This window comes from Spodoptera frugiperda, chromosome 29 (assembly GCF_023101765.2).
Source record: "Spodoptera frugiperda isolate SF20-4 chromosome 29, AGI-APGP_CSIRO_Sfru_2.0, whole genome shotgun sequence".
NCBI lineage: Eukaryota > Metazoa > Arthropoda > Insecta > Lepidoptera > Noctuidae > Spodoptera > Spodoptera frugiperda.
In genome coordinates, this window is record NC_064240.1 from 13,353,084 (window position 1) to 13,380,994 (window position 27,911).

General features: G+C 36.8%; 1 protein-coding gene across 1 annotated transcript in view; it reads right to left on the reverse strand.

The window, feature by feature from the left end:
* LOC118268645 (protein amalgam) overlaps positions 1 to 27,087 on the reverse strand; it is a 56,562-nt gene extending 29,475 nt beyond the window's left edge. The window contains exon 1 of the mRNA XM_035583210.2: positions 26,832 to 27,087. Coding sequence (XP_035439103.2) covers positions 26,832 to 26,919 — 88 coding nt within the window. The 5' untranslated portion in view covers positions 26,920 to 27,087. The remainder of the gene's footprint in view (positions 1 to 26,831) is intronic.
* Positions 27,088 to 27,911: the final 824 nt, after the last annotated feature.

The window sequence follows — 27,911 nt, forward strand, 5'->3', positions numbered from 1 at the left end:
ACCGCGAGTAAACGAAACCATTCGTCTGTAGAAACTAAATATCAAAGTAAGTAAAATAAATAGAGCAATAGTAAGCAATGTTCCTGTGTGTAACGGTGCAGCAACATTCAATACTTTAATGTTTCCTTTGAGAAATATTTGCTCTCAGATATATTTCATACTGCACAAAGAAAGTTTAGTGGCCAGTGAGTCAACAAGTCATTTTTAACTTTACTATTTTGATGTAAAGTCGAAAATCCAATGGGCAAAATTAATAGTTTCGGGTAGGTTGACGTGTTGGCCACTGTAGCTAAGGTACTTTCAAATATGCATTAAATATTTTATATAGTTTACCATTTTATAATCAAGAGTATGACGAGGAATAGCTATGGATCAGTTAATAAATTCGCTGTCATGACCATATTTTTGTCCTTGTGTGTCAAAATATCATTACTTTTTTTTATTAATATGCATTAATTTCATCTATTCACGCCTTCGCTAACCCGTCACTTAGAGCTTTAATTAGGTGATTCCACAAACTACAAATAACAAAAATATTTCGAATCTGGGATATTGAAACATTTCTGTTTAAAATGAATAGATAGTCCTAAATCGCTGGAACTGTCAATAGTGCGAATTGCAAGTTCCATATAACTAACAATTCAATTTTGTGTCATACTAGCACATCGCCTGAGGCTGCGTTCGATTCATTCAAGATAGTCTTTTTATTTTATTTCATGACACAAACGCCTACATTCGTCCTACTCGTATATTCCAATTTTAAACACGATCGCCTTTTTTATATCTCATGTGTGTTATATAAAATTACGATGTATATCGTCATAATAATATTTTAGATTATTACCACAGATTTCTTCAAAGTTACACTCGATCAAATCGTTTCTCAAGCCCCTCATAGACTCAATGTTTAATATCACATCGACAGCCCTTATCTCATGCAGTGTGCCCTGCAATACCACACCAGCCCCTTCCGATAATATCGAGGGCTGCCATAAAACGTTCTAGGGATGTGATAAAAAAATTTGCTCTCATCAGATAAACTGAGCTCTATGTAATGACATCGACACTTATGGGGTCTATATGTGGTTCCTATCGATGGAAGCCATGAGGAAAGAAAGAGAATTATCTTTCCATTGTTGCTTACAAAAGGTCTTCTTTGTAAAATATCCCATAAAGCACTAACCTCGCCTCGGTCGGGTAGCTCGCGGCCGCGGCGGCGCACTACTGCATAAATAAGTGTGATAGCTTTTACATTTTTTTTGTTCAGCTCAGTTTGGCACTTTTAGGGTGTAGCGTGTTCAATTCCTGCAGAAAGTAACTATTTGTGTAATCCACAAATTGCTATTTCGGGTCTGGGTGTCATATGTATATAAACTCGTTAGTTTGTAAATGCACCCATGACACGATGTGGGGCAATAAAATAAATAGATTATTACACAAGCAAACTACTCCCTTTTCCATATTTTACAATTTAAAATACAAAAAACTATACGCCGGCACAGTACAAATATTTTTCTAAAACACTAGTCACTCGGTACACATCACAATCACATTTGTTGAATGTCACAGCAATAGATCAATATCGAAACTCAATTGGTTCACTGGCTGAGTGATTGGCCGCGCGGCGAATCACAGTTTGATTCCCACACGTATCATACAATGTGTGCACGGCATACAAATAGTTAGTTACAGCTCAACATTCGTTTGTATCAATGAAATTTGCTTCTGTTGACACGCTACACATATTGTGAACTATCACGTTCTTTTTTTTATTTTTAGATAAACCAATATTATTTAGGTAATGAAATGTGTTAGAGTTTGTTTCATTTATCATATCATCAACTGAAAAAAGAGCCTGTAATATAGGATTGGTTCAACGATAAGATATATTTTTTTATGTTTAACGGTTAATGTGTATGGTCATCAAGATTAAGAGTTTGTGCCAAATATCAGTTGGAACTGTCGTCAGGAAGGGGGGAATTACATTAACTAAATTTGACCCGAACAAACAAACGAGGCTAGCTAAATAAACTATCTAGCTGGTTACTGGGGCTCCGGCTAGAAAAGCAGGAGTAGGAACGGGGTGATTTTTAGTCAGTAAGGCTCTGATAATCCCTCTCACTTCCCCCAAGGCAGATAAGGTCATTAGATGATTTTCCCATATCTAAGCCTTGACGAAAAAAAGCTTCAGCTGTACTCGTACGTGTCGCCAATTTAAGTTAAAATAAGTAACTAGTATAGATCAATCCTATCCACTTCATATATGCTACTACTGGTACTAAATCACTATAATAAATAGAAGGGGCCTCTATTTAGGTACACTTCAGTTCACGTACCCGGCGCCGTGCATGAGCCCAACATTTATAACAACAATCTCGCAACTTTTCACGTCCTTTTCATGAACAGCGTAAAACATTATGGCGGTGAAATCCCACACACTTGTTAACTCGAGCTATTCCCGTCTAATACTCCCCTTTACATCTTCAACTCACGTCAATTTACGACTATACATATATTTCCATGTCATTTAAATACATGAATGCTGAATCAATTATGTCAAGAGCAGTGAACAACACAGATCTGTCTCATGTTAACAGCCTCCTTCCTTAAACCCTCGATTCCCTTCAACAAAAAAAACTTAACGAGTATCTTATTATACTGGGAACGTTCTCGTCCCCATAATCTATCGTTTTCTGGTTTCTAAGCTTCATTAAAACGAAGGATCGTCGGTAAATCCCTTTGTGTAATACATCTACTTTTGTTTGATAATCTCGGCGACCGGCTGTCGACGGAAATTAATATAAGGCTCTCTTTATTAGTTCTCGTAACAACCTCACTTGCAGGGTTAATGAACCGGCGAGGGAAATATTTTAATCCGAACGAAGCCTCATCAAAAACTTTTTGATGACAAAGACTAAGGCTTCTTAGTTAGAGATTTTGTTCTAGCCCGGCTTAATCACGATTTATTCCGGATCGGATTCGGATTATCACTTGATCGGATCGAATAAACTTACTCGTTTTAATTGGCTGTGTACAATGTCGTATTTATTTACTTTGTCTTGTTTATTTCCAGTTATACTATATACAATCACTGATAAAATTATTGGTGGGAATTTTTACTGTTTACAGCTGTTTGAAGACTCCGTTTCAGAGGCTCGCTTTGGTGAACGAAAAATAAAAATATTTTAATATTTCTACCAACCCAAACTATCTATAAAGCTTTTTCAATTAATATCTAAAAACAAGGCTAGACTAACTAGCTGTTGACATACACCTACGTCTTTGAAGTTTGTTTTATAAATCTGGAAAATTAAAAAAAATCGACCTCCGCTGTTTTTGTCGGGCGTATTACACGAAATCACAATAATGAGAACATAATCCGGTATCGAATCGATTTCGCGATAAGACGGTGGAGCCGCCTTTGATTATGTTTGTTTTTTGATTAACTTTCTCAAGATCCGAGATCCGATGTATTATTTTGCTGAGGGAAGCAAGAGATTATTTTATAATGAAAACATTGTAACGATGTTCTGGTTACAAATGTGATTTATCCTGTCTTATGGATATTGTTTCTTGATAATACAGATTCACAATGTTTGTCAATAACATGGTGTACATATTAAATTGACAACCTTGGATATTCTTTGGAATCAATAAGTAATTGATCAAAGATGAAGGTTGCGAGATGAACCGATTAGTAAATAATTCTTTAACTTATAACGACAAAGCAAAAAAAAGAATAAAACAAAAGAAGTAAAGAAACAAAAAGCGTCTGTCATTAAAGTTGTCGGTTATTTATCTTATCACAGATACTTCGGGGAGTTCGGGCACTCTTTAGTTTGTCGTATATCTTCGTTCTGACTCGTTGCTTTTTACTTGTTTTATTTGCCAACGAAATCTGTGCTCTTTCTGAGGTAAATGTGAGTTTATTGTTTATAGAATGTTGTACGTACATTATATATACTGGAAACATGATGAAACTACGTCTAAAGTGTTACAAACATTAAAACAATGATTACAGGAGTCTCATAAGGACAACAGTAACTACTGGAAAACCAAGTATTTCACAGAATTTAAAATGAAAAATTTGATGGAATCTTAATCCAATCAAAATCTTTTTCTTTATTCTTCTTCTACATTTGGATTGTATTTTTCCCCGCATAAACTGCTATTATACTTTTCCCACCTTATAACACATCCATCAACCTAGCACCGTATAAAAATGCCCTCTGTATAAAAATGGCTACTCCCCCTCCCTCCCAGTTTACACAAACAGGCTCGGACGTCCAACGCGTTGTACATCCGACTTACAAAGTTACACAATCACTTAGTATAATTAGTGATGGGCAATGATAATAATCCGGTTAATATCATTTGGCTAATAATCGATTAAAAGCAGTTAATAGCCATTAATAGCCAATTTTGGCTGATAACCCTGCTATTAATGTTATTTTAGTGATTGAAAATTTCCCTTCATGGTTTTCAGGCTTAGGACTGTCAGATTAGACTGAATTTTCATCAATTTCTTTTAGTAATGTAGTAGTAAATAAATGTGCAATTTAAAAGTAGGCCTGTTATTGCAGGCCTACTCTAATTCAACGAAAAGCGAAGTTTCGTCCGCAACTTCGCAGATTTCGTCCTACAATTCTATTTATTGCGAACTTTCGGGAACCAAAATGAACGAATGAAATGAAAATAAATAATAGGTTTTGATATGAAATTAAAAATAAAACGTTATTTCAAGTAATTCTATCAGTAAACCAATAAAAACTACGGCCGAAGATTAAACGAAACTTCAGATTCGAGAACCGGAGTAGGCCCCCAGGTTCATTACAGTCACAGGATATTTCATCGATTTCTGATGTTGGATAGAAAGGTTCCGAATCCATGTGGAAATCACTTTCCGTATCTATACTTGACGGTCTGTTTTCCAAATTCCAGTTGTGTGATATATACCTACGTTATTTTTCCTGCGGTGCGTGGGTGCGGGGATGCATGTTACTTCTTTTTTAGGGTTCCGTAGCCAAATGGCAAAAAACGGAACCCTTATAGATTCGTCATGTCTGTCTGTCTGTCCGTCTGTCCGTCCGTATGTCACAGCCATTTATTTCCGAAACTGTTGGGCCTACATAGTTGAAACTTTGTAGGTTGATGTATTTGGATAACCGCTATTCGAATTTTGAATAAAAATTATTAAATTTAAAAATTAATAATTTCACCACTCCATACATGGAACTGATTAAAAAAATTTTTTTCACCTAACATATCCGTGATGGGTGTCTATGGATAGGTCTTTAAAAAAGACATTAAAGTTTCTAAAACCGTTTTTAGTCAAAATCAATCGTTTGAAAGTTAGACACCTCCAAAGTGGAAAAAGTGTCCCCCCCCCCTCTAACTTTTAAAATAAGAGAGTGAGGAATCTAAAAAAAATATATGCTGTAGATTTCAATGGAAACTACCAACGAAAATTGGTTTGAACGAGATATCATTATTAGTTTTTAAGAAATAAAACATTTTCAAAAACCGCAAATATAACTTTGTCGTTCATACAAACACTATGCAAAACCAAGTTATTTTATAACTTTGATATTATGTCATCTAATTGCTGCTACGGAACCCTTCATGGGCGAGTCCGAGGCGAGAGGGAGTTTAAGACTCTTACTGACAAAAAATCACCCCGTTCCTACTCCTGCATTTCGAACCGGAGCTCCGGTAAACCCGCTAGGTAGTCCGCAACTCCGGATCAGGCATCACCCCTACTGGGCCCCATCTGTGGTGGTCTGATGGCTCTTTGAGACGCGCGCGGAACGCGATGCGCCGCACGCACGGGTCTGGTTCTGGTCGGGCGGCGAGCTACCCTTGCTCGCCGACGAAGGAGGAGACGGCATCCCAGTCCCCCTCGCTCCGCACCATGGTCTGAACCAATGCCGGACGCTTGAGGTCACCGTCACCGACCACATCCCTGAGGACACGGCGGTGCTCAGCCCACGCAGGGCAAACCGCCACCGTATGCTCCACCGTGTCCTCCGGGCGGTCCTCGCAGTGATGACACCCGGGCGTTTCCTCCCGCCCAATCAGAAACAGGAACCTACCGAAACTCCCATGTCCGGTAAGCACCTGCGTCAGGCGGTAGGTGAGGACGCCGTGGTGCCTCTCAAGCCACTCCTCAAAGAGGAGACTTATCGCTGCAATGACAGCGAGCCCAGCCCTCGGTTGCGACAGTCGTTGCTGCCATTCCGCCATGAGATCGCGCCGGAGCTCGTCGGCGCGCAAACAGAAAACGCGCGCAAGCACCTTCGCCTAATTTCCGGCAAGGAGGTTCGCCGCCTCCCCGGAGAAGCGATATCCACGATCACCCGGATGGCCAACCTCTGGGACGTGAGCAGCGCCCGAGCTGAGCGCCGCATCAGGTTCGGCGCCCACACAGGGGCGCCGTAGAGCCATGGACCGCACGATCCCCGCGTACAAAGGAGGCGTTTGGCCCCCAGCGGTTGGGCTGGAGCCGCTTAAGTGCAGCCCCCGTCCGTTCCAACTTAGGAGCCAAACGTCGGAAGTGCGCATGCATGTTACCTACTATCGACTCAAAATAGCTAATAACTAACTTACTTAATGTACCTTACATTTTTACGTATCGGTTAAAATTATTTTATAGGTAAAAATACACCTACCTATTTAGCTCGCTTTATTAAGTCAAGTAACTAATTAGGTAGATGGTTAAATCACAAAGCGATGTGTCAATAGTAATTATCTTTTTTATAGTATTGGATCTCTAAATTAACAAAACTGAATTTCCCGAAAAATGTGTACCTATTTATTTTATTATTAACACTTTTTCATATACAAATAGTGAAAATAAATAAAAACAATAACAATATGTTGAATCACACTGCGTACACGCACCCAATTTATGTTTACACCCACAGATTTTACAATAAAACAAAAAAAGCATTTATTTTTCTAACTATACATTAATAGCAGGGTTATCATCCATTGCTAGGCTATTAATGGCTATTAATGGATTATAATCGCTAATAACTCAAAGTAGCCGGCTATTTACCCAACACTAAGTATAATGCTAAGAGTTAGTTCGTAGGAAAACTAATCCGATGTAGCTGAACTCTGTGCTGTGAGGACTGCTATATGTCAGATTTAATAGTTAAGCTCAAGTAAATCAAGTTACTGAGAGCCGAGAGAACATGTTGAAACAAGTTACAAGTGTAGCCAATGCTTTTAGGGTAAACTTGTTAACCAATTCTTTTTGGCTCTTGACTCGTTGGGTTAGAGTTCTATTTTGTTTGGTTATTTGTCTCGTAATTATTCAATGTTTTTTGTATGGCTTCACCTGTCGGTTACCAAACGTGGATATCAATACACAGCATTAACGCCGAATTTCACCGAATTATTTTATCACATATGTAATTCAATCCTGTGTTTATTAATATTTTAATTACTGCACTGCACGATTGACGTGGTGACTGGGCAACCGGCCACGCAACGTATAACGAGTTCGATTTCCGCACGGAATAACTCTTTCTGTGATGTACAAAATGTTGTTTCGGGTCTGGATGTGAACGTGTACTACTTGGCACAGTAGAAAATCTTACGGTGAAGCAAAAGTTATTTTTTTAAATAAGTAAATAACGATTTTTAAATTATAAAATATTTCCTGTCGGAGGTTGAATGAGCATCACTAAGAGCTTTGCGGGTAGTAATAACAAATGAGTACCCACAGTCTACAATAACATTATGACATTTCCTTTGAAAATGTCAAGTTGTCTGTTTTCTTCCTATTTATAGAGTATACAATCATTTATTAATTAATGTAAGTTGGCACTTAAGTAGCTCTTAATGAAATTGTTCTAGTTAAAGCCAGATGACAGATAATGTTAAGTGGAACTAACTATATAGCAATTATACTGTGAAAGTGGGTGTTATGCTAAATGTCACTATTAAATGGGAAGGTCACGTGTAATGACTGTGTGTTAATGTATTTTAAACTAATTCACGCCCAATTTAAATAATGGTAAGGTGATTTATATTATAATATTCGTGAGACATACTAAATTAATGATTTATGTTTTTTGGCTTACTCACGTAATTATTTGACAAGAAACTCGACTAATTACAAGCCATGACAGTGGCTCAAGTTCATAAGCAGTTTTCCGTGACACAATATTATTATGAACCCCTATCATGGCTTGTAATTAGTCGAGTTTCTTGTCAAATAATTACGTGAGTAAGCTGAAAACATAATAATGAATGGTAAGTTTATTCGGGGTATAACTTCAAACATTACTTTAACTCATTTATAGACATGTGTATGTTTAAATGATTTATCCCCATTAACTACACCCTTAAACCTCAGAAATGTGCAAATACTTTTTAAATATAGATATAAAAATCAACTTACAGCTGACACAATACACCGACACTATTATAAAGAACTTTTCCTTGAAACACATTACACGATTACATCTACTAATAGAATAGAATATAGAGGTATGTCGTATGAACGTGTTGAAGCAAAGGAGGCTATCATTGCACCGGTTGGTATTCGAACGTGTAATATCCTGTGAGGCGATAGCATGCCTGAACATGAGCTACCGAGCACACGTGCAGCGAGGATATAGAGCATGCATCATTGTAATGGAAGTCACTCGTGATATTTTATGTGGCAGAGGAATACCTCTTCCATTCAAACCTCTTTCAAGGCATTCTAAAGATGGCGTTTGTAACAAAGTGTAAAACGGTTTTTATATAGTAAGAATAAACTAATATATAGTAAGACTGCCTTGTTGGTCGAGTGGTCGCAAGTGCGACTGCCGGACAAGAGGTTTCAGGTTCGATTCCCGGTTCGGGCAAAGTATTATTTTCAGTTTTCAAATTTCAAAAATTCAGTATTAACACGGAGTCTGGAATTGTGCCCAGTAAATGGCAACAGGCCCAACCCCTATTAAATGGGACTTATAACACAAATAGTGGAAGGTGAGTGTACATTGTATAGCGGCATTACGTGCCGTAATGTGCCTCTACCTACCTCTTCGAGGTTAAAAGGCGTGACGGTTGCTTTTTTTAATAAACTAATATTATAATCTACTTAATCTGTTTTTTACAACCGTATAATAAAACCTTAATTATAACTTTAATAATTACCATAACCAAAATAATTCGCCCCACAATTTTATTAAAACACAAAAGTCGTCTAGTACCCAATTATCGTAACAAAAGAACTAAAAACAAAATTCACAACGGGGCCTCTCACCTAAATTTTTAACAAGCCTTAAATCAAACAAACTCTTAACGATCTAAAAAATCAGCGTAAGAGGCACGAGCTCAACTCGGCGGCGAGATGAATAAAAGATGATCCGCTGTCAATCCATTATTGTTCACTTGGTGACTCCGGACAATAAGCATTCATCTATTATGTAGACAGACAAACAAACGGCACTCATCAACATAATCTGGAAATCAAACGACTCCAAGCCATTTTAATCTCTCTCCTTTTAATCAAGCCCCGCTATTGTCAGCTTAATTGTGTGAGATGCTTAATCGCAAGCCGCCATATTCGGGATTGTTCGGAAACTTTCGGATTTATAACTAAGCTCTTTGAAACTAGAAGGTTTAGATGAGAATAATGATATGGAGTCTTAAGTAGTGAGGATTTTCGTTCAGATGTGACGAAACTTTCAAGTAGAATGGATGAGTGTTTAACGGCGTGTCCCATGGGAGTCGCTGTACGGCGCCCTCTTCAGGGATACTTGCGTACATCTACTTCGCTACAGGATCTTCGGAGAATTCAATAAACTATGTCTTTATGGAAATGGATTTTTCTTCGAATCTGTTTTTTACTTTTAAATATCCTGACCTACCTTAATAAATTTCTATCACAAAAGAAAAATACGCCTCTATAAGAATATCACGTAATACAGCGAATATTATGATAATGTTACAAAGTAATTGTTTCGTAATAATACTTCCCGGTGACTTTAATGTAAAATGTTACAAAATTTACATAAAACTCACCGATCTGGCCCCAACTTGTACCAAATTATTCCCCGTACTTAATTTACTTTAATAAGCTTGAAATATTTTTAATTAATTTGCCAAAGGTCTTAGCACTTTGCACGATGGGAACTGAGAAAATTAATTCTGAATATTCTTAAGATATCAAAGTTTCAGAAATACGGTACAGTGCGCGAAGTTTTACGAACTTGACACGAAGATATCCGGAGTTGGCCGAAGTGTACCGAATCGGAATATCGGAAAACGATGAACGTCGCGGCCCGACGCCTGAGACAAGCGATTAAGTTTTAAAAGATGGCCACGAAATGCGGCCCCGCATTGTTCTGGACCATTTGCTTGAAAAAACAAGAGGGGAACCCGAGGTGTGAACGTTTTCGCACAAAATTATACTTTTTATTTTAAGAAAATTACATTAAGTGTGGGAGGAGCCCGATTAACGGATGAACTCGGTGCCAAATTAAATTGCTGATTTTTGACATCCATTCCAATATTTCCACGTTTTCGATAAAATGCTTTGTCTTAAAATATGAAACGTTTACAGCTGACTGGTCACGGGACGTTTGATATTCCGACAGAAATACCTTATGTTATATTTCAAGGAGATCGGGTGGTACCTGTGAACATTTGTTTTCTTTAAATGTTCCTCATCAAATATTGAATACCTTGTTAGTAGTTTCTTAGCCTTACTTAGTCTAGTACATACCATTTACAGCGTATCAACAATTGTCCCGTTCAACTGACGGACTAAACCAACACTACTCCGATGTAAACTGCTCTTAGGCTTATTGTTGAGAGCTCAGCATTAACATGGAAGCCATTTACTCGGTTAATTGTTCGTTTATAGCTGAGTATGGTACAGTCCCTCCGTAATAGGGCACTTTGTGATGTGTGATCCGACATGCCGGCAGTCGGGTGCACTGAGTAATTAATTGGGTCGATGTGGATCACATCTGTTTTATCATCCACTCGTGTTACGCTACCGCTATTACTGACGTCCCATTAAGCTTTCTGTGAGACGATTTGACGACATTCTGAGTTATACCTTCGAGATGCTTCAAGTTTTATTGCTAAGTTATATCGTATTTAAGTTATTTGTTAACTTGTCTTTTGGCTACTATTCTGCAAAACAGTTCTGTATTCTGTACATATTAGCACATGGCTGTATCTGTGATAACTAGACACGAACTACACTTATCCGTCGATTTACTTTTAAACCGAGTCGTAGAGATAACCAAACGTCTTTTAAAATGCAAAGCCTCAAACATTAGCGAGCCATCAAACCGCAATAACATAACAAACTGCCTCGTAAAACTGGGACATTTCCAAGTACAAGTACTTTGTTAGAGGCAACAAATCCAAACTATCGTATCTAGTGCCCTTTAGCCCGTACTATGTGCAAACAGAGAATAGCTGGTAATTCGGGCGACACAGAAAGGGTGGGACCCGACCATTTGATAAAACGCGGTTTTTATGTACGCCCGAGGAACGCGTTAGATAGACCACCGACGCACACGCCTGATTTACTAGCTCACACATTCTTTCAAATTGTTACTGAAACAATTTTTAAGCAAGACACATATAAATACGTTTTTTTATCTCGACTTGCTGCTTTTATAAAATGCTGTATTTTTTATTCTCATTTCAATAAATTTTGCGTAAAGAAAATGTATTTTATTCCAGCTGATATATTGTTTTCTTGACAGTATATTTTATGGTCTTAACCATGCATATCATACATTAATAAATTACCTGTCATGACAAAACAATTTTTCATACATGTAATATGAGTATTATAATGCAAATTGCGTAAAGTTTAATAGCAAATATACAGTACGTAATCTAAACACGTATATTAGGTTAAATCCCCCACTATATTCTGCTCCCAAATAAAGGCGAACCACTAAAACATGTATATTACATTTCATCCTTACTATTTCATTTCTGGCCATATTGAGGCGGGCACGCGGCCACGGGGCGCAGGTCTTTGACAAATAATAGTTGTGTTTATTTGGTCGGCGACTTCATACGCTGCTGACGCGTGACGAATGTTGGCTCTAAGCGGAAAAATCGCTGCTGTCGCTTACATTTTTTATGAAAATACTGCCATAAGGAAAGCCGAGGTTGGTTGCGCTTAGTGTAGTTCGCTTTTATGTCGCTGTAACGCGCGTTATTTATGAAAGACATGTGTTGTCTCAGTATCCACGTTAAGATCCGCACAGAATATAAGACGGAATAAAATAGTAATAAGCTAGTTCATGGTTTTCATATGAATGACGGATTTGGTGTTTTGTGTCGGGACTATATTTTCTTGAAATCTGAGTTCATCATGGTCTTGTTTCCCAAAACATGATACAGAAACAAAGGTAACTAAACGAACATTGAACTATATGTCATAGCTTAAGGCATTGTTATTTGAGATGTCCTAATAATATAAGACAGACTTTATAGATAAAAATAGGACAACATGGATCGTTAGCCTCACGGAGGATATTGCCTAGGCCTAATTAGTGAGGACGATAAATGTGTCTGTCCGTGTGTAGGCGATGCGATAAACTGGTGGTAGGAAGCAATGGCTGCGATCCATTTGACACGAGCGTCCGTCAGGCGGTCGGAGTGACGGGCTATCGGTCTTGTAACGACCAAGGCATAAGATGGTAGCGGTGTTACTGGGCTCGCCAATTACTATACAGACTAATATACTGTGTATTGTTAGTTGATATTATTTTTCGTATCAGAATCTTCGTGAATTGATTAAAAGAGTGCTTTAATTTGACAACGTCGCAAAAAATTCTAAACTATTAAGATTTTATTTTCCGACCGTATCTTTGAAAACTTGATATTATTATAGAAAAATTAGATTAAGATATAAAATCTACCTCTATATTAATATTTTTTAAATCAACATCAACATACATAACTAACAACACCACTTGACACTTTAACACGACATACAATCGAAGACAAAAGCAGAATATAATGAATGTGACGGAAGGCAGCATGGCTGGCGTCCAGGAGAAGTAACATATGGCAGCAATCTGTTTGAGGACAGTGCCGTCGGCTTCTCTAACATATAGGCCTTGCCCAGCACCGGCCTACATGACACACGACACAATATGTTTATGGAATACTAGCTTGGGAAATTAACGTGAGACGGAACTGCTATTAATACATTTTGTTGCCTATGTTTATGGTACATAGTGTGACCTTATTCTCATCAGTAGAGTTTATCCTACAATGAAAATATTATAGAAAATCTAAATTTCAAATGGTTTTACTTCGCCTAAGTAACAAATTCTAAACCTTTTTCTTAATGAAAATTAAAACACTTACTCAAGAATAAAATTAGCTTTAAAACGTCCTTTAAGCTTTAGCTTCCCAGAGCTGCGAACTACGTAGCGGGTTTGCCGGGGCTCCGGCTCAAAAAGCAGGCTCCGGCTCAGTTCAATTTACTAGTAGGAATGCGTGGTTTTTAGTTAGTAAGAGTCTGACACTTCCTCTCGCCTCGCCCAAGGCGGGAGAAGTCACTGGATGATTTTCCCCCCTTAAAATAAAGCTTTAGCTTCCTAAAAATATATTGTCCTGTAAGATAATCATAGCAGTTTGTAAAAACCTATTAACATTCCAAAGCAGCTTCATTTACAGAAAGTATTATATACTCGTACCCTTCTGTTTACTATACACACAGTATCGTCGTATCAATCCATCTCAGTAGGAAACCGAGCTCCTCTGGCAGGTGATCGTTCTTAACTGACACGTGTTCATGAGGAAGTGAGGCGCAGGAGCCAAATATTATAAATAACATAATACTGTGTATTTATACGTGTAGGTGTTAGGACTTGGCAATCATTGGGCCAATTATAATTGTGTTTTTTGTTTAATTGTGAGTGTGATTTTTGGCTAATAAGTATTGTGTATTGTGTGCGTTTAACCCCTCTTTTGCCCTTTGTATATGTACGAGTATATAGGACACAATAGAAAACTCATTGTGTCTTATGTGGATCTGCATTCTGGCAAAGCAGGGGTAAATAACCAATCTATACAAGAAAGGTAAAATATTATAACTAATCCTATCTTCCATACATACATACATACACATATATTTTCATACCTTTCTTCCATGACCAATCATGCAGAGACAATTGATGCCAGATTGATAATCTATGATATAAAGAATAAATATGTTGAGTGTACTGGTAGGTTACATAAATGAAGGAGCTTGAAAGTAGTAGCAGTTACAATAGGTTGAATTTATAAAGTAGGACACGAAATATGATGACTAAGTACAATTACTATACAACAGTAGGTACATATACATAATAGTATATGTATGTTAAGTTTCTGTGTAATATGGTTACTATAATCCCGGAACAAACCGCAGTAGCCGTATGAAGTAAGAGGTCGGCGACAGACAAACACTAATTTGTAAGAGTTTTACAGTGCTAAATATTTTAAAATATGTAATATTTTATCTATAAATAAGTAAAATTATTAATATAAATATATTTACATATATATATTATCACTATAAAAGATGTAGGCCAATCAAATCGTTTAAATTGATTAAAATAATATCCAACTCACAATAAAATATTCCCATAAAGTTTTTAACATTTTAAGTGGTTCTCTTATTCATAATTATTTATAATTAGAATTTAGTAGTATGAATGAATTCGCCATCAGTTTGTCCCTTGTATAGCAGCTACACACGAAACTTGGTGGCGCACCACAATGATAAGTTAAACGGATTGTTGCGCGGCTCGTGTGAGGCCTGTCATTAATTCTTGCCGTAATTTCGCCTTCAATTAGCGCCGCCGGGACATGCCAATAACTCAGCTGCGGGTTCGACTTCCACTTATTAGACAGATGTCAAGTTTATGATGTAAGTTAATGTATGGTAGTTTGAATTATTTGTCATACATATTCAAGGTTTGGTAGTAAAATAGTGGCTTATTTCTTTACAATACGTGTGAGATATTCACGCAGCATTTGTGTAATAAGAAAGTAATCTTATATAGTTCTTCATGCTCCGTGTCTATATCTATATTATCATCATGAATACATATTTGTCAGAAACAAGCTGACTCAGTAAAAGTTCGACGCGCAAAATAAACGAAAGTCCGCCGCTCCCCCGACGCGACGACTGACTCGTCAAAATGAAAGTGTCATAAAATGTACCGTGTCGCACGGGTAACAATATATTATCTTTTCGAATTTCCCCTAACGTGCGTGAAAGATATTTCCCTTAGTTGTCCTTTTCACATGTGTCGCAGTCAAACTCGGCGCCGCGGGCCGTCACTCCTCGTTCAGCCGAACAACTTGCAGCGATCATATTTAATAATTCGTATTTCCGAATAATATACAATAATAATAGGACATTTTCCCCCATATTTCTGTATTTCTTCGTCTCTATGAGCAACAAAAGATCTTTGACGTTCCTCCTCGCTATTGTTGTTTCAATAACACAAGTATTTCGTTTCCGCGTGTTATTGTTAAGATCCGTTCAGGTGAAAGTAATTTGTTAAAGGCTATGGGGTAAATGTGGGAATCACACGGGGAGGGGATTGCTTCCTAATAATTACAGCGTGTCAACTTAAATGTCTTAGTTTCTGTAGAAAGAATAGCAATAGTTTGTAGAGATCTAATCTTTCAAAAATTGCATTACTTAAGTACTTTCTAAATCTAAGCAGTAATATTCGTCGTTTTTATTCGACATGTGACTTTGATTTGATTTTAGTAACATTACTTAGAAAGATAGGTGTCACGAGGAGACTGTTATAGTCAATCATGTAAACCGCAGTCAGGCCCTCAAAGGCAGACCTGACAAGACAGTGGAATAGCAAACGCTCACCAATTAATCATACCGGCTGACACTCGATTTAGTACTTCATAATGAAATGTGAGATGAAGCAACCCGTCAATCAAGCCTACAAGCCCGGCCCGAGCAACCAAACTCCACATAAAAACCTTTTAGTGGATTTTCAAATTAACGTGGACTACCTCGCCCGCAAAATCCATTTACTATGTAAAGAAAAACCTTTACAAACCAATGTCAAGCACCTAAAGTGTATAAAAAATCCGGCTGGCCAGAGAGGCACTCGTCGGTAAATCTTATTATTAGCAATAATCGCGGCATTGTGGCTCGCGAGGCCACAATAAGGCCCCGTAATAATGGACTGCCGTACAATGGACCAGCCCAGTCCTTTTTACCCGGATTGTGGACCTAGCGCGCTGTGTACAGACAGAATTTAAAGCAATCGCATCAAAGAATTATGGGGCCGATACGTTTTATGCCTAGTTTGTACTTTATTTTATTAGTCTTTGTAAATGTATTACGAGTTGTTTTAGGAGACGAACGTGCGCATTTTACAAAGGATTTCCATTTTATTTTTGGGAGATTTTCTTTCAAAAACATAAATCCGAAATAGTAACATTGAAAGTACTGAGTTTTTTGTGAAATACGATCACGTCGAAATAAAATGGTAGATATTATTGTTTGTTTCTGAATACAAACAGAGTGGAGTTATTTATTTAAAAAATATTGCTTGCAGTGCACGTCGCGAAATAACGTTAAAAATTAAAATAATTTTACGATTGTATGATCTCTGAGGATTAAATAGTTACTATTTGAACGTAAACGTGCTTACAACTCGTACTACGTGTGCTATTTATAAAACTGCATGTTAATAAAACACGTGACGTCTTAGATTACAACGTTTTTTTTAAACTGAAGGTACTCTCGTCATATTTCAGAAACGCGCGTTTAATTTACAAGCGTGAGCTGACATAATCTGTGGCAATAAATCAAAGTGACGCGGTGACGTCACACCTTCACTCGTTGCTCTCCAGTTTTTGTCTACGTTTGTTATTACAGTAATCTGTGTCGTCGTACTCAGTCTGTGTATGTTTTGGATACAATTGAGTTGACTTGAATTGGATTAGTATTATAATGTGTTGAGTGCGTCTTAGATAGCAATCAATGGCTGTTTGGTTGTACCAACCATGACTCAACCATCTACTTAACTGAAAATTACATAGTGTGACTTAGCACCTAAACTAACCCCTTTTTTTAAATATCACCTATATAGGCCTTAGCTTAGAAGTTGGAGAAAATGGGCATTAATTTTCTAAAGAAATATTGTTTTTTTTTTAATGGCGAGTTATATATTTTTAGTAACATAAAAATAGAAATCGACTACGTAAAACTAACTTCAATTTCCCTAGTTATTCATTCCGATCGACATTAAATAAACACCAATATTACACACTATTGTATTTAAACAAATCGAGCAGCCAAACAATTTCATCAACACGTTATGAATCGGCCCTGGACACAATACTGCAAACACCGCCATAATAGTTATTCGATTGTCAGCCAGCAACACCGCAGTTACACCAATAAAGTATTTAATACTCGAAGCCAAATATTTGTAAAACACACCAGCATGATATTTCACGCTCCGACGCATTTCCACACGCTATTCATTCGTCATTTCGCGCTATAATATGTGACAATTGACAAAATTGCTTTTGCCAGTGACCACATAATAAATTCATACTCAATTAATACACATAGCTCAGCGTCACGGCGAAATAAATGTGATTTTTCGTTTAATATGTAAATTACAGAATAATAAGGACTCGTAGTGACTCAATATTATTACCCCTTTATGGGAACCTTCTTCGTGGAAATATGAAATTTTGTTGAAGTATTTTTTTTTTTACTCACGCAATATTAAGTTTTCATAGTTAATTCACTTTTTATATGAAAACTAATTACTTTTACATTTAAATAAAATTGCTGTTATTAAAGTAGCTAGTATCAGTAAGGGCCTGAGTTTTTTTTTACATTTCAAGTAGTAACATATTCCTTAAGCAAGCCTTCTCCAAACGAGAATAGGCTTTTGGTCAGCAGTGGCCACTTATAGGTTGTTGATGATGATGTGATATGAGTCCTTATTATTCTGTAATTTACATATTAAACGAAAAATCACATTTCACGCTGAGCTATTAATTCATTAATATATTTATATATAATTTACGAATTATAAAAAAGAGGATATTTGCTTAACCTTGTTCAGCATATACTAATAATTATTCAGTGTACAGTAAGTTGGCAGCACATAATAAATTCGATGTGTAATCGAGTCGGTAAGGGAGCGCGGCCCATTGAGCAATGAGCGAACATGTCAAGATTACCTGCCGTTAATTATATCATCGAGTAGCGCGACTCACTGATCCACTCGGCTTTTGTTTAGATACCGATTATCTCCTACTTGCAAGGACAACGAACTTTAAGGGAGCGTGTACATGATACCACGGTCGCTGCACCGTTACCGCACCGTCGTCACCTTGCCTTTATGCTGTGTATACGTTTGTCACCACAATGCCACCGTGGCACAACGCAGGCCTACTCTAATTCAGCGAACGAAAAGACTTCGCAGATTGCATACTACAATTCTATTTACTGCGAACTTTCGTGAACAAAAATGGACGAATGAAATGAAGAAAAATAAATAGATTTTGATATGAAATTAAAAATAAAACGTTATTTTAAGTAATTCTATTAGTAAATCAAGAAAATGTATGAAAATTAAACGAAACTTCGGATTCAAGAACCGGAGTAGGCCCCCTGAGCCGCTTGATTTCACTACACGTCGTTCTTTTTTTGTTTCATCGTTTCTTAGCAGCTAGCAATGTAGTTACCTACTATTAACAAACTATCTACTGGTATGTTAAAATAAAACGGCACGGACACAATGGCGGTGCGTCGACGCTACGGCCGTATCGTGTACACAAGCCCTAAGGTCATGTGTAATGTATACAACCACATACGTGTGTATGTATGTTCATCGATTTCCAAGTAATATAGTGAACAGTTGATTAAACGTTGATTAAACGCCCTGTAATGTTGATTATTGTACAATAATAATCATATTAGTGGAAGATTTTAAGCTGAGTCTATAAATATACTTATACATAACGAGAACAAATATAGTTTGGGTGATTGGGAGTTAAAATCCTAAGTCGATCTATTTTTTGGCAGCTACGTTAGTAGCTACTTATAAATAAGTAAGTTGGTATAATAAGTGTTATTTCGCGAATTATAAATTGTATGCTGACTTGCATTAAAACGATGATTGATCTTCTTCGAAAGTAAACCTACTTAATTTGCATTTTTCTTAGAAAAAGTCAAATAAAAAAACGTCTAAGTCATTCACTCATAGAAAAATATTTGAAAGTAACTTAAAATAAGATACCATACATCACTATGACAGCTCGAATATAATATGTACATTAAGTGCAATATACATATCATACATGAATACAAAGACTATCACTATAATACACTCAGCAGTAGTAAATAAAATACATATCGTTATTATCTTATACAAATATAATAATATGGAGGTTGTAAATATTTTATTTATGATATAAGCTGTTGAACCAGCAGATGGATGACCTGATAGTAAGCAATCGCCGTCGCCCATGGACCCGAAAGGCTATAGGAGTTACAAGTGCGTTGCCTGCCTTAGGAATTTAAGGGTTGTCGGGGAATCGGAGATTAGGGATATTGGGAAGGGGATTCATTGGGCCTTCGGTCGAGCTGAAGCATGGTTCTCTCACACTATATGGGAATATTGTTGGTATGCGAATATTGTAAAATAATTGTTGTTTTCCGTGGAATTTTAAATGTTATTATGTTTAATTCATAATGGTCATAATTATTTACATTATATGGTCGATAATTGCATAAATTAATTTCATCACAAGAGCTCAAACTACATACAAAACGCGACTAAATATTTAATAGTAAGAATGCTATAATTCTGATTAGATGAATTAGAGTACCACGAATTGTCGTCATAAAAACAGTGTTAATTCAAACTTTTGTATAATAATTTTGAAAAAGCTGATACATAATTTTCACATTAATTATCACCTATTTATCACTCACCTAATAACCACTATAATTTCATAGAGTATCCACTAAACAAGCAAGTATACACATCTCTAATTACAAGGTAACACGGCTGAGTAATCGCGTCGGCGTCGATACTAATGTAATGTATAGAAGTTTCCGACTCGCGACTCGCGACATATATAATTACTAGCGCTAAACTTTGGGAATAATAGGTAAATTGTGAATGTATGTAATGTCATAGAGCGGTGTTGGATTCTGTCTGTAGAGTATTTACTGATTTAATAGGTATGGTGGTTCCAATTAATAAATACAGTCATTGTAATGCCTTTTTTTAAAGGGGAAACTCATCCAATGACTTCTCTCGCCTTGGGCGATGCGAGAGGGAGTGTCAGACTCTTACTGACTAAAAGCCACCCCGTTCCTACTCCTGCTTTTCGAGTCGGAGCCTCGGTAAATCCGCTAGGTAGTCCGCAGCTCTGGATCAAACATCAGCCCTAATGGGTCTGTGGTTAATCTGTGGTGGTCTGATGCCTCCTTGAGGCGCGCGCGATTGTAATGGTCTTGTATAGTATAAACTCCGTACTCTCACTCAATATCATCATCAACCTATAACGGTTCCATTGCTAAGTAGGAGCTTCTTCTGACATGGAGAAGGAATGAGAATTAATAACCATATTTGCTCAGGGATTAATGATTTCATATATTATGAATTAAAACTGTAACTGCCATCCTCAATCATTTAATGGCTTCTTAATCCTGTCCTTAGAACATGTATTTGGAACAAAATCTTTACTCAAGAACAGTTTAAGTAATCATTAAGTATATTTGAGTACGGCATGGACTCGTGGTTTAACATTCGGGCAACCATAACTTAATTGTTCGGTAATCATAAGACAAAAGTTAAGTTCTATGGTCATCTTAACTTAACGGGTACTCAATGGTCAAACATGATGATGCGGGTTTGAAACTTGACAAGTAACAATGTGACTTCTTACTAGTTTTATGTACTTTCAAAGTTTATTTACTCAGACAACGAAAACATCGCCAATCGCAAATATCCCTTTGAGCAAAAGTGGTAATCAATTCTATTTTAGAATTTCAGTTAAGTAAAATACGTCGTTGTTAAACAAAACTTTTTTGTACTTCTTAACTTTTGTACTGAGAAACCAAAGGGTTTAAAAGTCCCTTTTTAACCCCCTGTCATCGCTGCGGTCTATATTACGCACCGTTCGGGGGTTGCGGTGACTTTTACCGATACCAAAACCTTATTTTATTTGACTTGTCCCAAAAGTCCCGGGTTGTCGCGGTTTCGGATCCCGGGACCCATTCCCTAACCAGTTTTTGTTCGATTGTTTCCATAATAATATATTTTTGGGTAAGTATGTAATTTAAATATCAAAGAAAAAGTCTTTATTGGAGGAGGACAAATTGCATTATTATAATATAATGGATTTACCTATCTAATTTTAGTACGGAACTTACTTAAGCGTGTTTAGTATGTTCTTGTATACATGTATGTACGACATCTTCATTTCAAAAACACACAATTATTTTTATTTACATTTGTGATCAATTGATCATCGCCCCAATATAAAGTGCACCCCTGTAAGACTGGTAGTATCGACTGTTGTGTTGTCGGTCGCCATCATGCGAGGTATCATCGTCCCGTCTGCGGTTATCGATGTCGTTATCTCCCGTGTTATGTAATACCAGCACCCACTCATACGGCTTGTCGAGGCTATAAGTGTCAAGTTTAAAGGGGGGGCTTTAAAATTGTCGTCGAATTATCTTTCACCGATAAGGGTTTTATATCACGCGTGTGGTGGCTTGTAGGTTTACGATATTGATAAGCTGACTTAAGTGTTTAATAATTACATGATTATCTAGAAGAACCTTTTCTTTTCATAAAATATTTGATATCTTTCTTAAGGTAAGCAATTGCCGCCGCCCATGTACAGCCGAATTACCAGAGGCATTACACGTGCGTTGCCGTAATAAATAAAATTAACTGAAATAAGAAACGTGTCATGTATAGCATTTGAATAAAATATATGTGTAAGTACGTATTTCCAACACAAAAAACGGCGAGCACATCACAAACGGGTAAATAACATCGCATTGATTGATCAACAAACAGACAGACAGCTCCATAACGACCCTACAAACTTCCTTTTCATGGCAATTTGCTGCTCATATTTCCAAACACATCGCGGATCCTACCCTTATTACCGCCAATCAAATACCAGGAGAACATGATGACGTAACGGGTACTTACGCCTAATCCAATACAACACGGGCCGATCCAATATGGCTGCGCTCCCAGTAACCACATCAATTGTTCATTCGGACGGTACTCCTAAACAAATTAATACCTAATTGCTTCAGTACTCGAGAACCGACCCGACTTCAATGGAACCCAATTATACCCGGGATCCACACCGATGGGGACTTTCAAAAGAAACTGGAGATTCGAAAATGTATTTTTCTTTGATTAAATCGAGTATTCGCTGTATTGGAGGAGCCTGATTTTGTTAGTGTGAAGTGTGCGGAACAAGGCAAGCTTGTTAATGTTCCCTAATACAATAAACGAAGCTGATTACATTAGTTTTCCTAATTCTAAACGAGAACTTCGCTCTGTCGGGCTACTTATGGAATTATTTTACTTTCACGGAAACAAAGTTTACATTTCTATCACGACATAATTATATTTATGAAAATTATAAAAATATTGTTTTCTTATTATCTTACGTATTCACTATACATATACACACGTGTTTGTATACAATAAAACAGTAGTCCACAGAGTATTCTCCGCCACTGGTCCTATTGACACAAATAATTTAGATAAACAAACCCACCTCTGCCTCACGTGTATCGGTGTATAGGCTTTACAATTAATAGTGAACCTTGTATGTCTTCATGAATAACCACGTGGATAATACATTTAACACACACGACACGTGTTATTCCTGGAACATCTCTGCTACGTGTACTGTACACAATGTGTGACATGGCTTACAGACGGGTAAGCTTAGCCTAGTAACAGAAGGAGTACCAGTGTTTATACGTACAGATTTCAGCTTAAGAAACTAGTCTCAATATTCAATTTCTTGTTCTCTTTGTCTTATTAATCACTACATAGTATAAAACAAAGTCGCATTTTCTATCCCTATTTCCCTTCGTATTCTTAAATCTTTAAAACTATGCAACGGATTTTGATGCGGTGTTTTTTAATAGATATAGTGATTCAAGAGGAATATTTATATGTATAATAGATGCATAATATACCCTTGCACCCATGCAAAGCTGGGGCGGGTCGCTAGTAAAATAATAAAGCTCATCTTTAAGCATTGGTATTTGTACAAACAATACAATGAAAATAAAACAGTTACTCCATAAAACAAAGATTATGTTTATGACATAATTGTACATTTACACAAACACTGGTCAAATTACAAATTGTCTTTAACTGCCAATAAAAAATTTTAAGGCAAATCCTCTGCTAACGGTCACCTGGTGACCACCATGGCGTTCAATGTGTTAAAGAATAAGAATTTCCAGTTGCAAACAAAAAGATTAATATAATAGTAAAACAATTAATTAGAACCCAAACGTACCGCAATCCACACGAGACTCGAGCACTAAGTTGGCGGCGGAGGAATGTTCCGGAGCAGAACTTGCAAGGCTTGGCTTCTTGCACGCCGCGTCCCAGGAGCAACATATTAACAATTTATTAACTCGACCGCCGAACTCCGCCGCAGTATTGAACTGGTATTAACTCGAATGTCTGCCGAGCCACAGCTCTGCACGGAAATGGTTATTTATTTGAGTATCAGCAACTTTGTGGTCGGAGCTAATAAGTGGTGAGTCGATGATACCCTCGTGTTGTGCTGTTCATTTATACTTGTTGTTACCATATTACGTACGTATATACGTTACGTATAGTTACTGCTTTCTTTTTAATTTTCTGGTCATACAATCTTTTGATTACGAGATACACATATAAAAGACTTCAACGACATGAGCTATTCGTTGTTATATTATGAAGAAAATATTCCTCATTGGCCTAAGCATGTCAATAATGATGAATAATGTTTGCAAAACATTGATTATGTAAGTTTCTTGTAGTTGTGTATATAAATTCGTATAACATGAATTTGAGTTCGAAGAGTCTACAATATTATTAAGAAAAATATGGATCAGGCTGTTAATGTAAAAGAACCTGGTAGAAAATCCATCTCACACCCATGCACATAATCTACGCACACACATGAATATAATCAACATTATACAGTAACATCGAACGTATCAATTTGATGGGCGTCTTCTGTGCGCTATACCGACAAGACGAGCGCAGAACATTTAATTAATGATCGACGCGAGCGCCCCCTGCGGGCAATAAGTTTGACAAGTCACTAATATGTCAAGCAGTAACTGCAAGCGTGTGGCTGACAATAGTTCCAGTTTAATGATGACGTCAGCGATCGGGTTAGTCTATTAATGACCGTTATTAGGACGATCCACTTTATCACTTTGTAACTCCAAAGTTCGGCAACTTTAGATATCGTAATTACTTCGATGACCTTCACAACCTTTGGGATACCTTGTTGTTATTAAAAGGGTTGCTATAGTGTGTTCTGAATTTAAATTGGCGGCCATTTTAATATTTATGTCACGGGTCATGTTGGAAAAATATTCACGAAATTTTATACAGAAATAGCATTATAATTTTAGTGTTAATAAAAACGAGCCGGAGGTTTTTTAGCTGTTTCTCAAGCGTGGGGGTTTGGTTTGAAACCTGTTAAGTGGTAATGTTTCTTTTCCAAGTTATACATACTCTTCATGCTTATTTAGACACAGATAAGCTTAAGTTATAATGGAATGTTATGTTTAAGTTGCTAAGTCGCTTTGAGTAGGCGTATTAATCCTCATTCCTTTCCTGTATGAGAAGTAAATAACTTTTTCTCAGCTGTGAGAGATATGTCGGGCTGATATCATTATATCGCACATACAAATAGAACCAAGAAATACGTATAAACCTTCCCTTTATAAACCAAACCTATACTTGCACTACATATTGAGCCCAAACAGTTTCACGCGTATCCCATAGGACCCATGAGTAGCCGTATATGGTGCACAAGGGACGTATAACACTCTATGATCCTCCCGGTAGTTTAATGGGACCTCCGGGATGACGTTGCAAAAAATCCAAATGCAAATAGGTAACTTGCTTCTCTAGCAAGCAATGTAGTGATGAATAGTCTTATATCGTAGAATATATTTGCCACTACTACAATTATTCTTGTGGGTGTATCAAAATCACTGATTAGGGAACGTCGCATTGATTTGACAGAGACCGGGCAGAAGCGCTCTCTGATAAACGAATCTTTAAAACCTCTGATCATTCAGACGCCAACCTAGCGTGAATCTTGTGGTAAACCATTTTGTTTGAACGAGTTCAGCCGTGGAGTATCAGTAACTGCAATAGTAATGAAGGAGTCAGCATCATCATTTTGACCCTGAATTACCAACTGCTGAGTATAACACATGTTATACATTTTAGTTGGTAATATTATTAGTTTCATGTACTAGTGGGTAAGTCTATTACCAATACAGGGTAAATGTCGAAACCTCGTATTACCATTGCAAACTTTGAAATTGGTAAACCTGAATATTAGTATTGAAACCAAATAAACGAATTAAAACGGTGCAATTTGTAGATTAAATGTAGACAATTTTTATAGAACAGTGTATGAAATCCCGCATGACATTTACCGAAGGATTAGACCGAAGGATTATAGAATTAGAGATGTATCTATTGATTTTTCGAAATTAGATTACCTCATACCTCATCATAAACCCGTGGATTCATCCCATAACCTCGCAGTTTGGTAGTCAAATTTGTTTATTCTAATCACGATTTATTAACGTTGTTACAAAATTGTAAGTGCTAAAATAAACATAGAATTGTACAAATATTTCTCTCGCAAAATTACGTTACAGTACAGTACAGTAAATTTTAACGGGTCCATTACGTCAACGTATTTTATGAAAGGAGAGTATTATTAAACAAATTATTAAAACGACCATGAAACGTAAGTATTTTATGTCCACTGCAAAAAATATAATCAATACTTTACAATTGAATGAAATCAACATTCGGGTTAACAATAGCAACTCGTGCATTGTGAATGAATCCCAAATTACAAATACCAGGTGGAGCAGAATAGTATAATAACCGTGAATGTAATGTGTTACCATTGAATTAATCTCAATATATTCTAAACTTATCAATTACCTATTCGTTATATGCCGTATAAGTAATCAAAATAATATGATAACCGAGTTATATCGACCATAATAATTACACTAACCGTAGTCATTAAATACTCTACGATGACATATCAACCAATCATTATAATGCCATTAAATGTTTAGTAACTAATAATAATTAATCCTACAGTATTTACTTATAAATACCACTGTAATAATATATAAAAAAAAATTAAGTTGCCAAGATTAATTTTTAAAACACATTTTTTAAATACGTGTATTAAGAATTAAACTTAATAAAATTCCGTGAACTTTGTAACTGTCTCGCTACTTCATTAAGTAGCAGTTAGCTATTTATTCACTACAAAGACGAAGCAACTGCTGACTAAATAAGTTAGTTAACTTTAAATTAAGTTTCGCAATTAATTAGCCTCGGCGGTGAAAAATATGCTGCCGGCGAAACAAACGGATGTTTATTAATTAAATACACAAGAACTTGGTGTTTTTAGTATATAGTAGAGAACACTTCGATAGAGATCTTTTAGATATAGCTAGTAAATTTAAAAGTTAATTACTACTGATTTGTTAGGTAGATTAATGTTTTAAAACTTACCGACAGAATCCGTACATCGAAACAACACTGAAACTCCGAGTACAACCAACAGTGACCACTTCATCACAAAGTTCATTAACCAACTCATCTCCACAGATTATAAACCAACGGAAAAATAACAAATTCAAAAAACGTTCCAAATTCTGGAACGACGCATTTTTCAAAAAGTTTTCGTAATTCGAACGCGGGAGCGAAGACGGTTACAACGTTCACTCGGGTTTGATTCGGTGCGGCGATCTAGGGGCAACTGTTCTGTCGGGGCCGGTCGGACGGAGGCTGTGGGTACGGCAGCGCGCATGCGCGACCATTTCTTCACTTTTCAGAAAGCGGTGTTTCTAGTTTGAATTATACTGTATTTCCTTTTGACGTTACGCTCGATGCGCCTTTGACTTGGTGCATTCCTCCAAAGGCCTGTGGTTTCGAGGAATGTTAAAAAAAAGGTTTCGGTGTTCCACAGGGACGTGTCCTGGGTCCTTTTTGCTTTTACCGAACAAGACCACAATCTGTCTAGTTTCGTAAATGTGTCGTATTGGAGATAAAGTCATGTTGTATTTTATTTACCTAGACATGCTAACTAACGATTTTCTACTTGGTACTTAAAAATTAAAATAAATTGATTAATCAATTTGTAATTTCTATGTGTCGTAACAATTATAAAAGTAAATTAAGTTTTAGTTTGGTCAGTCACAATCATACACTATTCGTTATCCATATAACTAGGTCTAATTGGTACTAAAGAGTCGAAGGCTACATGTGTACGTAAGATTAGGCAGGGAAGTTGTATGAACGTGTGACGTCACCGTGACATGTGTCTTCTGGCCGCGAGAGTGGCGGCAGATGAATGGAGAGATTAGGCACAATGGCGCCGATTCTAGTAGCCACTGACTCAACTTAATTTGGACCATTTTTATTTACAGATTATTTTATTTATAGAATAAACTTCAATTTTCTTTTTATGTGAGCATTTTAGGTTTTGCTTTTAATATGACGATTTTTGAGGCAAGTGCCAAGTATTTGCAAACAATAATTGCTTGCTGCATATACATATATTGTACATAGCTTGCGGCCCGAAAGATTGCT